Here is a 15,304-nt window from a genome sequence, read left to right as displayed (position 1 = left end):
TTTTTTTTTTAAACATTTTTGTTTAAAGTTAGAATGTGGGAGAGTAGCTGAATGCCCTATAGACACTGACTCAATGCAAAGATCCCTCAGGATGTCAACCCAGTTTTTGAAAATCTTTTAACCGACAAGGCTACATTTAAAAACAGTATTTCCAAAGTGCAAAAATAAAAATTGAGATCTTGAGGCAACTTTTCAGCTTCAGTGTTAACAAAGTGGTGCAATGAATGGTGACGTGGCTCAAATAAACAAATAAATAAATAACAACTCTGAGCAACCAGCACACGGCATTATTTGGTCAGAACCCCGTCAGTTTGAATTATGCCACAGAGCTGCCTCAGAGGAGTCTCAGACTTTCTGCTTAGAATATTCCTTCTGCTTCGTCATTCAGAAACGTTGTCCAGCTTCCAGTTCTCCTCAAGCATCTTCCCTGTAGCTGGTTAGCCATCTTAATTCTCAGTGCAGCAGCGGACATAGATGGGTTAAATAATGTGAAGAAAGTGCTTCTCATCACAGCAATTGCAATGTTTTTGAGATGGATGTTACCTTAACTGGGGAAATGTCTACTTAAGATGACATGAGGGCTTGCTCCTCATTTGAAACTAGAGGCCTCACCAGGGCATTGATTAGTGTCTATTTGGTGCTCTTCGTTGAGAATTTCGAAGTATTTTCCACAGGAGATTTCCTCATAAATATCTTCTGAAGTCAAAGACAGAGCATGGCCACAGACAATTTTCCTAAAAAATAGTTTGGCCAGATTGTGCCACCTCTTTTTTGCTCTTTGCTCATAATGGTGCAAGCAAGAACCTCCCCTCCACCCCTACAAGGGTTTCTGAGGGGGAGACATTTGGGGTCATAAAGCCCTAAGGAGCTGCCAGATCCTCATCTAAGATGGCTAAGAAGCAAAAGCCATTTTAGGTAAGGTATGCTATGTGTAGGCAGGAGTCAAATACTCCTGAGTACAACAATGTCAAGTAGTCATTTTACAAGGGGCAAGTTCAGATCACGTTAACAGGAAGAAGTTTCTTTTTTAAAATACATTTTTAAATCATGGTGAAAGATACATAACCAAAAATCTGCCATTTTAAATGTACAGATCTGGGGCATTAAGTACATTCACAGTGCTGTGCATCCATCACCTCCATCCAGCTCTAGAAGTTTTCCATCTTCCCCACTGAAACTTTATACCCATTAAGTACTAACTCGCAAGATTCTTTTTGTAAAACTGAAGACCAGATTGTATGGTCCCTGAAACAAACAAACAAACAAAAAATCCAACAACATAGCATTTGCTTTGACAAGGTGTATTCTCTTCTTAGATGCTGAGGAAATCAGACCTGATTCTCATTGATGAAAAATGATCTTGGCATTGTAGTCCCTACTGTTGACCTCATTGGTATGAGACCCATTCCACTCCTTTTGGAGTCATTACAGACTGAGCAGAGGAGGGATCTATCTCATCAGCAGCAGGCTTGGCACATGAAGGGGTGAAATTTTCTCCTTGGATGGTGTTTGTTGGAGAAAAAGGGATGGGATACTACCATGGAGGGACTGAAAATAAAAAGGGGGCTTGAAGAGAAAAAGAGGAGGCGTTGCAGAGAACTGTTCTGGCCACATATGGGTAGTGGCTGCTCTCTTGGAGAGCTCAGGGTCAGAATATTTCCATCATCACAGAACGTTTTATTGGACAGTGATGATATAGAGCTTAGGTTCTAGAGTCAGACAGACTTGATTCTGGCTATGTCACTTGCAAGCTCTGTGAATTTGGTCAAGTTATTTCCTCATTCTGAGCCTCAGTTTTCTCACCTGCAAAATGGGGATAATAAGAGTGTCTCCCCTCACGCACTGTTGGTAAATTTGTAAATTGGTGCAGGCACTATGGAAATTCCCTAAAAAGTTAAAAATAGAACTATCATATGACCTAGCAATCCCACTTCTGGGTACTTATCCTAAGCAGTCTAAAACACTAATTTGAAAAGATATATTTAGCCTTATTTTCACTGCAGCGCTATTTACAATAGCCAAGATATGGAAGCAACCTAAATGTCCATTGATAGGTAAATGGATAAAAAACATGTGGTACATAGATACAATAAAATATTATTCAGCCATGAAAAAGAATGAAATCTTGCCATTTGTGACAACATAGATGGACCTAGGGTATAATGCTAAGTGAAATAAGTCAGAGAGAGAAAACAAGTACCATATAATTTCACTTATATGTGGAACCTAAAAAACAAAATAAATGCACAAACAAACAGAAACAAGCTCATAGATATAGAGAACAAATTGATGGTTGCCAGATGGGAGGGGAGTTTGGGGATGCGTTAAAAGGGGGAAGGGATTAAGATGTACAAATTGTCAGTTATAAAAAGAGCCACAGAATGTAAGATACAGCTTAGGGAATATAGTTAAAATTATTGTGATAACTATGTATGGTGTCAGATGGGTGCTAGACATATCGGGCTGATCACTTTGTAAGTTACATAGATGTCTAACCACTGTGCTGCACACCTGAAATGAATACATTATAATACTGTATGTCAACTGTAACTGAAAAAAAAAAAAGTTCCTTCCTGTGGAAGAGCCAGCTAGCTAGTCATCAAAAATCTCTTTTCTTTTCTTTCTAGGCATCCAACTAGCACACATTTCCCAGCTTTGCTTGCAGTTCAGTGTGGCCCTATGACTGAGCTTTAGTCATTGGAATACAGGCAGCAATGCCAAGTGCTGTTTTTAGCCAAAACTTCTGGAGAGAGCCTTCTCCACATTTTTTACCCTCTGCCTGCTGGATGCAAATAGCAATGAGGGCGTAGGTATAGATGATCCACAGGATAAAAGCAACCAGGTTTCCTGGGTCACTGCATGGAGGAGAGGCAGACTGATTAGAAAATTTCCCCTTTGATTGTTACTTGAGCCAGAAATAAACTTACGTTGCATGGGGGACTCTTTTCACTGCGGCATTGTTTAACCTAGGATAATGACAGGATTGAATTAGATCATTTAAGCAGGGTCCAGTACAGTGCTTTGGTACCTGGTGAATACTCAGTAAATGTTAGCTGTCCTTTAACAATTAACAGCAAGGACTATAGAGAATAAGAGACCTGGGTTTAAACTAAGGCTGTGCTACTTAGCTGTGTCATCCTAAACAATTTGTTTAAACACAGAGTCTTAAATTCCTCATCTGTTAAAAAAAAAAAAGGTGGGGATAATATTAATGAAAAGGAAAAAAATATTAAAATTAGGAGACTATGCAGTTTTCCTCTCACTCAGAAGCCTCCTCTATTCCTGCCTAATTTAACACTGTTTAAGCTGGTTATTGCCTTTCCATGCAGCAGTACTGATGACAGGTCTCAGCAGAGGCAGTCTGCTAGGCTCACAGGTGCCATTTTCTTGAGTGGAGTCAGGAAGTCCTGTCCCATGGCTGATCCAATATAGAGGCACCTCTACAAGTCTGCAATCCTCTGGTAATTGCATGACATTTAGGCTGAGTGAGCTATTGACAAGCACAAAATCAGCAGCCCTGAGTCCAGAAGGCCATTAAAAAGCACTTGAATTTTATCAAATCTCAAGAAAACTTAACAGGACCATGAATTATGTTAATCCCCCTCCCCCTACATTCAATTATAAGGTAGGGAAGTGAACTTGCTTTCAACTGCCTGAGAAGTTTAGATTCCTTATTACAGGAGTTTCCAATAACATTGAACATACTTAGCAATGGACCCCTCAGTTCCAACTTTTTGTGTTTTGTACCAAGAATCAGGAAATGCTGGTGTAACCAATAGGCTATTGAGTGATTGAAGCCCCTTCTAGATGGGTTTGGGGAATTATGGGGCTGAACTGGGGCCACTGTCAAGGCCGTAAATATAGGGGTTGGAATTAGTGTGGGGTTTCTTCCTGTCTAAGCAGTAAGAGCCAGAAGGTTTGTTAGAGAACATCTGGATGAAACAGAAAGAAAATAAGTATAGCAACTAAGTCCAAGGGACCAGAGATACAATAAGACGCACTCAGGGATCTAGGAGTTAGACGTCACATGGGGTAGGGAGTAAAGCGGGGAGGTCCAAGGCAAACTCCAAGAACACACACCAGGAGTCAAATCAATTTGGCCATTAGTTATGTGTCAGTGTGGCTCAGAGAGTCCAAAGCAAAGACAGTGCATTTGTGGAGAAAATACAATTTCAATTTAAGATGGTCTGGTCACACACAAGAAGGGAGGACATGAATAGCTAGATGTAACCAAAGGACAAAGGCTAAGTATTTCCTAAAGAAGGAAGAGCAGAATGTATATATGCATATATACTTAGCTTTGCAGTAAGGACAGAAAAAAAATACTGAACTCCCGAAGAGAGGCACCAGTAAGTCAGTTACGTTTGAAGAATCAACAGGAAGAAAGTGTTTCTCAGTGTGTGCTTGGCAAACGGCCTGCACCAGAATTATATAGGAAAGTTGTTAAAATGAAGATTCCAGACTACTGTGGGTTGGGATTCCGATTCAATAGAGTACTTTTCTGATAGACCAGAAATCCAGTTTTGGGGGTGTCAGAAGGGAACTCATGAACATGGCTGTTTTAAATGAATCAGGCATGGCTGCAGAAGAGGGAAGCCATAAAGAATGTGCAAGATGAATTTGGGTGAAAATGTCATTTTCTGGTTGCTTTAGACTTGTACCTCTCACCCCTTCATGGCCTCCTGGGTCTTATCACCTCTGCTCTGAATTTGGGGGCCTGCTTCCTCTTTTCTCCTGCTACTTCCTTCTGCCTGGTTATGTCTTGCTTGCAACTACCCCTACCCCAACCTCAGTTAATAACCTAAGCCTCTCTCCTCAATAAGGCATGAGGGCAGGTTGATACATAAATAACTGGTCCCCCTCATCCTAGATCCCTCTTCAAGGTAGCGAGGCTCTATGAATCATATTCGGAGGATGCCTGATAAACTCTGTGGGGAAAGTCTCCAGGTTACCTGCGTTCTGGCATGGCATCTCCCCATAGCGCTAGGCAGAGGTAGGGCATTAATAAATGTTTGCTGATGGTACCTTCTTACTCTCTTCTTCTGCATGACCACAATCTAAAAGAATCTATTCTGAACACCAGCATTGCCTCCTAAAGAATATGCACTGGGCATTAATAATGTTTTGATCAAATCAAAGGAAATGATTAATGCCATATTTCATAGAATCTAAGACGCACCTATTTATTTTCTTATCAACCACACATTGATAAGAAAGCATTGTGTTATAGTTTAATTGAGAGCATATGTTCCCTTAGCAGTATGTTAAATAATTGATAGTTCCTCAGTCTTTATGAAATATGTTACATAGAGACACGTCTTGTTTCTGATAAATATTAGAATGAGGATGAATAAGCATTCTGGTTGGGTCAGAGTAAAGGGACCTATGTGCTTTATCAGGATGATTTATTTTCTAACAAATTCAACAAAATAGAGGCAGTGCAATTCAATAAAAAGCATTAAATTTGGCATTTGCTTGCATGGGGTTTTGAGTCTCCGTTTCTTTACCTATAAAATGAAGACAATGGAACCTATCTCACAGTATGGCTAGAAAGAAGGACTCTAATATGCCATAGAAATCATGGATAATTTCATTAAACAGCCAATATTAAATACAACCCTAAAACTATTCAGGAAATAGTGCAATGCCTTTTATATGGTTCAGAAGACATTTCATTATGTTGCAGTGTTTTCTCTTGGGTAATCATAACAAGTAAGAATCCTTTGTGAATGCTACCAGAGGTATTAATATTTAAGGCTCGGCAGATGTGGCTGAGAAAGCTCTAAGCCTCTGACACCTTTGGAATTACCTTAAAGAATTAATCTCTGTCAGAATTAATAGGGAAACACTATAGAATTTTCCACTATAGTAGTGAATAAGACAAGGATGCTCTCTAACTCCACTACCATTTAACATTGTATTGGTCCACACACATAATTAAAGGAGAGACATAATTAGAGCCAATTAGTTAAGTAAGTAGGGGAAAAACTATATTTCCAGATGATAAAATTATATATTTGGAGAACTTTAAAAAATTAACAGAAAATTACCATAAACAAGAATACAAATTAATAAAATAGTAATTTAAGAAAACAAACAATTCAATAGTTTTTACGTATACAAAAAATAGTTTGAAGATATGATGGAAGACCCCATTTACAATAGCGAGCGAGCAAGAGAGAGAGAGAAAGAGAGAGAGAGAGAGAGAAGAAATTAACTAGGCATAAACTTATAAACATTTCAAACCTAACAGAGAAAAGATTAAGCACTCCGGCAAAACACAAAAGGAGACTTGAATGAATGGAAATACATGCCATGTATGTATTTCAATATTAATAGAAATTTCCTTTGTGGTCTCCATCACATTTTCCTTTCTTCTTTTCTTCTGGTACTAGCTGCATATAAAATGAAATAGAAAGACCAAACAAGCAAAATATCCAGGAAAACTCTTAAAAAGACTAGGAATAGAGAAGTGGAAGGAGCTAGCTCTACCAGGTATTAAAATGTACTTGGAAATGATTACCTATAAGAGAAGAGAGTAATAGTGCAAGAGACAGGAATGAGAACTAAACTTTTCTGCATATACCTTGTTTTGTAGTGTTAATTTTAGAATCCAGTGAACATTTTATGTAATCATAAAACAAAATTAAATTTCTAAAAATAAATCCTAACAATGAAAGCAAAATGAAACAAATGAACCTGATATTTTATGGGACAGAGGTTTAATGTAGAGAAGAGTTATTTCAAGACTTTAAAATATGACTCAGCATCCATAGAGAGATCTATCTTATGAAGAAAAAGAAAGTCAAGATCCATGAATTTCAAAAATTCATACCAGAAAGCTAGAAAACTGCTAAACACTATTAAGCTTATATCAAAAGAGTTCAAGAGCCAACTTAACGTGGTTTTTATTGGTTCAACATGAGATAGTTCATGTTTTCAAAGGAATAATAATAACTGAAATAGAATGAAACACTTGAGTATATTAAAAAAAATCCATGAATTCTTAATAATACTGAGGGACCTCACTAGTCACCTGTGGAGGATGGTAGAGACATAACTCGTTATTCTAAAAATTGGTAAAAAAAAAAAAAAGAAAAGAAAAAAAGAATTAAACCATATTCCTGCCTTTCATGTAGAAATCACACCTCAGGGAACCAAATATAGTAATACCTTGGTTTGCGAGCATAATTTGTTCTGGAAACAAACTACTCGTATTGCAAGACATTGCTTGTTTAACCATGTTAAAATGTATTAGAAATGTTTGCTCGTCTTGCGGAACACTTGCAGACCAAGTTACTCACAATCCAAGGTTTTACTGTAGTTGTTAAAGGAAAAGTCTTTCTTTACAGAACTCTAAATAATAAATAATGAAGAAATGATAAGATAAGAAAAATACCATTTTGGAAACTCTAATGAAATAATGAATCTAGGCAATGTTCTTCAGTGACTGTTAACACCATTAAGAGAGCACCATCACTTGTAAGACATTCCTGCTAAAAACAGACCCTGAAGCTCATTAACTTCCAACTGTTTGAGTGAATATAGAATGTAAGAAATGCTACAGAAAAAACCAACCTGATTTCTTCAATAAGTAAATTGCAAGAGAAAAAAAAGAGGGAAAGGCAATAACTATATTAAAAGAGAATTTGGAGACATTTCTGTCAAATGCAATGCTTAGACCTTGTTTAGACCCCAATTTGAAGGAAAAAAAACAAAACTAAACTAAACTTTTAAATAAATTAGACAATAGTCACATATGAATAGTAGCAGGATATTTGATTAATAGGAAGCTTAGCTAATATTCTTTGATATGATGATGGGTTTGTGGTTACATTTATAGAAAGATTCCTTATCCTTTAGAGACACATACTGCAGGATTTTGGGGATATGAAATGATAAGATGTTTGGAACAGGGACACTTCATGATTTTTGCTGGCCCTAGGCACTTTTGCCTTCTGGGCCCCCTCCCACCATAATAGATTTTGAAATCGTAAAAATGTCATTGGTTTCTGATGTGAGAAAAAATTAAAATATTTTATTCAATTTTAAAAGTTCCCCTTTTTTCTTCTGATTTTAAAAGAAATTAAAATATTTCCATAGGCTCTTAAAAGTATCATGGGCCTTGGCCCTATTCTTGCTGTGCCTAAGGGATGAGTCCACCCTGATCTGGGATTTGCTTTAAAATGATCCAGTAGTGGGGAGAGAGAGAGAGGGAAAATGGGTATTGGGGGGTGTGGATGAAATAAAATTGGCCATGAGTTAATAACTATTGAAGCTGCGTGGTGGGTATGGGGGATTATCATATCATCTTTTTACTTTTATGTATGTTTGAAAATTTCCGTCAAAAATAAATTAGAACATCAATTTCTGAAAAAGACTTATTTGAGTGTTATTGTTATTTTCCCACAAAGGAGGAATATAAAATAAATAAATAGAACCCAAAGAAAAAACAGATTGTTTGAACTTGGTAGTTGTGTAGACCTTGAATAAATGAGAACTAAAGCTACCAAGCCTCATTTGGGACAAAGACTTAATTGTTAAAATTTTGCGAAGACTAAAAATCTAACCTGACAGAGGATTTAAAAATTTTTTAATTTAAAAATTCATTTTTCAATTATTTTTGGCAATGGGGAGAATGACACCCTTATGGACAGAGATGCCGCCTGCCAATACGGTGCCATTTTATTTCAGAGAAAGTTGGCTAGGGACAGCATTATGAGAATTTCACAGGGGCCCTTGTGACACAATAATGAACACAAATGAAGGAAGTCTATTCTGCTTTTCAGAAAAGATGCATTTGGTTATTGTGAGCAGGTGAGTGACGATATTGGGTTTGTGGCCTAGTAAACTCCAGAATACCTGTGTGGATGACCCGCCTTCCAGTAAAACCCTGCTGACTTCTCAGTATCTCCCTCACTCCTTTTTCCACTCACTCTAGAAACAACTACTGAGTATCTGCTCTGTGCCAAGCAAGCACTCTGCTATACACCTGGATACACAGTGAACGAAACGTGGTTCTCACCCCGAAGGAGCAAACCAGGAAGAACACGTCATCTGTTGGGGAAACAAATGTGAACAGCTATTTTTAAAACAAGCTGAGAATAATTTTAATGGGGGTGGGTGTAAAGGGCTAGAGGACACCTCACAGATGCGAAAGAGATCAGGGGACGGTTTCCTGGAGGTACAGGGAGATTTAAGAGACCCGAAGGAAAGCATCATGTTCCAAGAAAAACAGAAGAATGAGGAAGGTGTCCCGGGCAGAGAGAAAGACACACTCGAAGCCCTGAAGGCTGGGGAGAGTGCAGGATAGGTACGAGTGCTGGGTAGAGAAAGGTGTTAGAGGGGAGACTAGAGGGTGGAAAGTGGGGTGAGGGCGCTAAGCCATGGAATGGCCATTAATGAAGGCGCTGTACCGGGTTCTCAAAGCGTCGGGTAGAACCAGCTGCATCAGCACCCCCTGGGAATTTGTTAGAATACTGATCCTCAAACCCACCCCAGACCTACTGAATCAGAAACTCTGGGGGCGAGGCCAGCAATCTGTTTTAACAAGCATTCTAGGTGATTCCGATGCATTGTTCTAAATGATTTTATCTTCCAGGGAACATTTAGTAATATCTGATATACTTTTGGCTGTAAGATTGACAGGGGTAGAGTACTAATAGCTTTTAGTAGCCTGGGATGCTGCTAAACATCCTACAGTGCACAGGACAGCGTCCCCCCCTCCCCCCCAACAAAATCTAAATGTCAACAGTGCATCTGTTGAGAAACCCCCAATCCTAGCTGCTTCCTCTCTCCCCTCCACTTCCCTTCTCTCTGTCACACACTGTCCTCTCCATTTTCTTCCTTCCTGCCCTCCCTCCTTCATTCCTTTCTTCTTTCTTTCTCATCTATCTATTTATTATGTATCTATCATCTATTCATTTTCTTTACTCCTACATGTTCCTCTACAAACAGCAGAGTACTTAAAAAGGCCACAAAAGGCTCCTTTTCTGCATTTTTAATTTACAGATATAATCCTCTCTTTTTATCCAACTGATAACTCCCCATGACTAAGTTGATCTATGGTGAAAGGAGGCATTATTTGATTTCTGCCCCCAAAGTCTATTTATCTGCCTGTGAGTGGGATGGTGCTGCTCAGAGCATAGGTGATAATCACCACCTCATGACTGAAGCTGTAGCTCTTGGCCATTCTGCATATAAGCTTACACATAAAGGCCCAAACAGCCAGGAGTCCTGATCTTGGCATGAAAGACAGTTCCCATTGCCATGGAGGTTGAGGCTTGAAATCTTTGCTCTTGCAGGAGATAGTAGGGTCAACTCTGAGTTGCTCCTCCAGACCATGAAGTAAGCACGTCCACTGAGAGTATAACCGCAAAGCCCACACAGAATGGTTACAAGCAAAGATACGTGAAGTCATGTTAAAGAGGATGGGACTAACCAATCAGATAGGATTCTAATCTGATTGATAGCATTGACAAATCAAAATAATCATATCCATTAGAAGATTTATGGGGCAAAGAAGTGAGGAAAATTGTAAAGTTAAAATGCAGACATTGGCAGAGCCCTTCTAATGCTTCCCAGATTAGGTGCCCTGAAAGACCAACATGAATGTTTAGCTTGCCTGATGGACCTATATTCCAATTGTATAGTCTGAAGCCATTAAGCATCTTCATCATCCGGCATCCATTGCTCTGCTTTCAGGCTATCACAGCAACCTTCCGACAAATGTCTGGCTCTATGGTTTGCCCACAGGGAGAAAATGCCCCGGTGAAGCTTATGTGAATGTTAAGTCTGCTTGATGGTCATGTTCCTCACTGAAAATGAATCCATTGGCCTTTCAGTTTATAGGCTCCAGTCTCCCTTGAATTTACTTAGTCATCCCGAATTGGTATAATCAACTCTGGGACACTGACAACACGGAGATTCTGAACTTCCAAGGTAGAGAGAGGACCAGGCCATGGACCACAGGGAACGCCTCCTGGACTTGCTTCGGGCATTCAGCCTGTTGTCTTCCTTTGATCATCCTGACTCTCACAATGACTCTTCTCTTCCAACTTCCACATTCCAGTGATATTCAAAAAGTATCTGTGGTACACTGAAAAAATTGGCCACAATACTTGGCAGCTCCGCCCTCTGATAAGTGAAGTCTATTTCCTATTTCCTCACCCTCGAATCTAGAATGGCCATGTGACTTGTTTTGGCCAACAGAATGTGGAGAAAGTGGTCCTGTATGAGTTCTGAGACTAGGCCTCAGAAGACACCCCAGCTTCTGTTCCTGCTTTTTTGGAACCCTAAGGTTGCTATGTGTATAAGGCCGAGCTAGCCTGCTGGATGATGGCAGACAAATGGCCCAACCACCCACCCGAATCATTCCAGATGACAGCCAGCTAAACCCCAGAAGCACAGCCACCCTGCTCATGTGCAGCGGACCGCAAATGTCTGAGGGAGTCCAGGCAAGACCAAAAGAAGAACCTCCCAGATGAGTTCAACTTGCCAAAGCACAGAATCTTAAGCTGAATAAATGGTTATTGTTGTATGCGACTAAATTTTAGAGCAGTCTGTTATGCAACAGTGATAATTGATACAGCAATATTTGTGTTTTTAATAACTCCCAATATACCCTGAAGTTATTGCTACAGTTTGTCTCTGAGAAGCCATAAAGATTTGTCTCTTGACATAACACAATTGGGATTTATCTTGGGCTATCTCATGAGCTTCAATGGTTCTTGGGGAAGAAATAGGCCCAGCCTTTTCCAACAAGATGCTAAGGGATTTGGTTAAATGGTAAAGAAAATTTTGGGTTTGCCAACATTCACTTGGGGAAAAAGAGGAGGGTTAATACATAAAAATTGTATTTCTCAGACATAGATAGATTTCTGACCTTCAGCCGGCGGTCTGGATCTCCACTGCATAGAGAATTTACGGATACTTTAAATGATTTCCAGGCTGGGCTTAAGTTATTCATCACCACCTGAGAAAAGAAACAGGAGTGGTGGGTGGGGGAGGAAATACTTGACATTTTCACATTTCAACATAAATCTGCGTGAGAAGCTTTGTGGCGCTTATGAAAAGGACAATCTCTGGAATAGGTCCCTTAATGAAAACTTGGAGTAGTACATCTTTTAAGGATGCCCACCTAGTGGATCATTATGGGCAGAACTCCTAGGGTCACTGGCCTGGCTGTTGTTTCATGAATAATGACAGCAATATTGTGCAACGTGTGGATACTGGGAATGATCCCTTCTATACCAACAGGGGTTGGGATTAATGCAGCGGGGCTGCCTCTGGCCTCTGATAAGGGATCTTCAGTTCTGTAGGACTGTTAACCTTACGGCATAAATTCTCTTGCATTAAGGTCAGTATAGGCCGAAACGATTGGTGGGTGTGGCAGGACAATTCTGCTGCTAAAGACTTGAGTGGTCTGTGGTAACCTGTGACCTTGATTTAGATCAGATTGTAAATCAGAAGAGAAGTTGCTAGAAGAAAATTCCCAGCAGGATACTTACAATACTTAACCTAAGACACACAGGGCAGATCTTTAGAGTCACAAACTCAGTCTATAATATAGCAAACCATCCCCCCACCCCTTTTTTTTAGCTTTTTTAAATTTTTATTTTTTTAGTAAGTAATTTATTACCTAATGGAAATTTATAAATTTTGATGTATTTTTGCAACCTGATAAAGTAATTTATATAATTTTTGTATATTTGGCATAGAATTCTAGCAAAACCCATTTAAAAGCAGCTTACTAATCAGGAACTTGGCTAAATCCTGCCCACGAGTCCATATGAGTCAAGCCTTATCCTTCTGTCACTATGATTCAAATAATTCAATTTGGATTGGAATGTATGAGTATCTGCTCTGTGCCTAGGATTGTACCATTAACTCTAGGGCAGGGGTTTCCCAAGTGTGATTCCTGAATCAGCAGGAGCTGTATCACCTGAGCACTTGTTAAAAATGCAAATTTCTAGGTTCCTCTCAGACCTACTGACAGCAAGTCTGGTGGGTGAGCTCCCCTAGGTGATTCTGATGCATGAAATTTGAGAACTACGGCTCTAGGGGACAAATACATGAATTTAAATGGAATTCTGTCACATTAATTTTTCTTCCTGTGAAGTTTTTAGTTAGCAAAAATCTTAGCATTGTAAAAATAATTAATTCTCTATTTAAATAACATAATTATTTCAAAAGTGATTCTCTCTTCTACTGGATTCTTTAATATAAATATGAATTAGTGATTACATCATGAGCTCATTATTAAATTTCTCTTAATGCATCAAGGTAGAAAAACAATGTTCCTGTGGGGCTTTGTCTTGTGCTCTGATATTCTGGGGATAATCAAAGAAGTAGTGAGAAGAAAATTTAGATCAAATTGTTAGGGTTCATTTAGATTTCCAACGTTTGTATAAAAATATTATGACGTAAAGATGTTTCATTGCAACAGTTGTGAAAAACTCAATAGCAGACCAGAATTTCAACCAGAAATTACCCCTGAAATAAAAATGTGTGTGTGTATATGTGTGTGTGTATGCGCATGCATACGTGCTCACTCATGTGTGAATTACACATGTTTAAGTGCATGCGTTTCTTCCAAGAGAACAGTATTGCTTAGTATTTATTTTGTATCTATTGAGTTAGAAAGAGGAAAAATCAATGCTTTAGTGCTTGACTCACTGGAAAACTTTATAATCACATTTCTTGTGAGACTCCAGGAGCCCCTCAGCAATGGAGTATGGGGGGGAGGGGGGAAACTTCTAGAGATTCTTTAGAATAGGAGAATTTACCAATGCCAACAAGAAGAGAAATGCTGTCAAGAGCAAAGGAGAGAAGGCTCTTATGAGAGAAGTCCAACAAAACGCCATCCATCTCCTTTCTCCTTGCACATTAAAGCCTCCATTCACGGAGTGCAACAAAAGTATGAATGAATAGAACTTCCGATTCTCCCCAAAGTTTATTCTCCTGACAAAGTTTGTTTCACCAAAGGAATTGTTATGTATCAAAAAGGTTCTATTCAGTGGTAGCAAAACTCTCACTGTCGCACCTCACATTATAGCCCAGGAATTAAGTTTCAGAGAATCCATGTAGTGGACATACTATCTATACTCAACCCCATTCATTTAGTCATTCTTTCATTAAATGTCAGCTATTCACTAGCTGATATCCAAGACTAGCCCATTCAAGACTATTTAGTTCTTGTCCACTTTAAGTATGACGTGAAATATTCCCCTAATGCTACCTGCAACTCTGTAACATCAGGAAAATGGAACTGGATTTCTAGTGTGGGGTAGTGGGAACATGGCACCCTTACTATCATCCCACAAAAGTCATGAGGGTTCCTTCTTCCTTTACCCTATAACTAGTAAGCACAATAAAAGTCTTCTCTCAGCTCCACGTCATTCATCAAAACCACCCCACTTCCTTCTTGTCAATGTACTTCTCATCCCCACAGAATCTCTCTTGGACTGTCTTATAAATAAAATAAAATGAAAAGTGGAGATTGGGGCTGATTGTTGAGTACATGTAGAGCAGTGGGTAGTGGGGGTTGGGATAGTGAGGAATAAGGTTTAGAGTCACATGGTGAAAAAGAAGGAAAGGTGATAGGGATATGCAGTTAGACCAAGTGGCTACTGAGACTGGGCAGCTGTTCATACGACAGGCTTGACATCAGTCCAGTGTATGAACTTTCCCTGGGGAGGCAGACTGGCCTCCCAAATTACAGTGAAGTTCAGGGTCAAACAAACTCAGCTCAAACTTCAGTTCCATCCCTGGCTAACTGTCAAAACTGGGAATGCGACTTGACTTCCCAAAAGTTCAGTTTATTCAACTGTAAAATGGGGGTAGTAATAACCATGCCAAGGGGCTGTTGTGAGAAGTAGATAAAATAATGTATAGAAAATCACTTAGTGCAATGCTTGGCACCTAGTCACTCTCATTAAATGGTAGCGCACTCATATTTTTATTATTAATAAGCTGCTGGCTCTCTGTATTGAAAGTGAATAATGGAAAATTTGGGTGAGAGAGGGTCTTCTCTTCTAACATCTAAATTGAGAATAAAGAGTCCTCTTGAGAATAGTGAAGACTCCACGTCTGACAGCATAGCTACAGGCATTAAGAAATGTGAGGGGTTTCTCAAAACAGGTCAGTTCATCATCTTAGGAGATGAGATGGCATCACTGACGATGACTTTTCTCACCTCAGTTCGGTGCACGAGCTGCTGAGTTGCATCATCATTCATACGAAAGATTTCCAGAAACGGGTCAGATTTACTGAAGAAATCCTAAAATAAACGGATAAAAAAAAA

The 15,304-nt window shown here is 39.2% G+C and overlaps 1 protein-coding gene across 1 annotated transcript in view; it reads right to left on the bottom strand.

The window, feature by feature from the left end:
* CPNE4 (copine 4) overlaps positions 1 to 15,304 on the bottom strand; it is a 490,556-nt gene that overhangs the window by 100,947 nt on the left and 374,305 nt on the right. The window contains exons 9-10 of the mRNA XM_019630989.1: positions 15,197 to 15,280; positions 11,885 to 11,974 (exon numbers count right to left, since the gene is read on the bottom strand). Coding sequence (XP_019486534.1) covers positions 11,885 to 11,974; positions 15,197 to 15,280 — 174 coding nt within the window. The remainder of the gene's footprint in view (positions 1 to 11,884; positions 11,975 to 15,196; positions 15,281 to 15,304) is intronic.

This window comes from Hipposideros armiger, unplaced genomic scaffold (genome assembly GCF_001890085.2).
Source record: "Hipposideros armiger isolate ML-2016 unplaced genomic scaffold, ASM189008v1 scaffold_969, whole genome shotgun sequence".
In the NCBI taxonomy this organism is placed as follows: Eukaryota; Metazoa; Chordata; class Mammalia; order Chiroptera; family Hipposideridae; genus Hipposideros; species Hipposideros armiger.
Note: the sequence above shows the minus strand (reverse complement) of the source record. Positions and strands in the feature narration are given on the sequence as shown.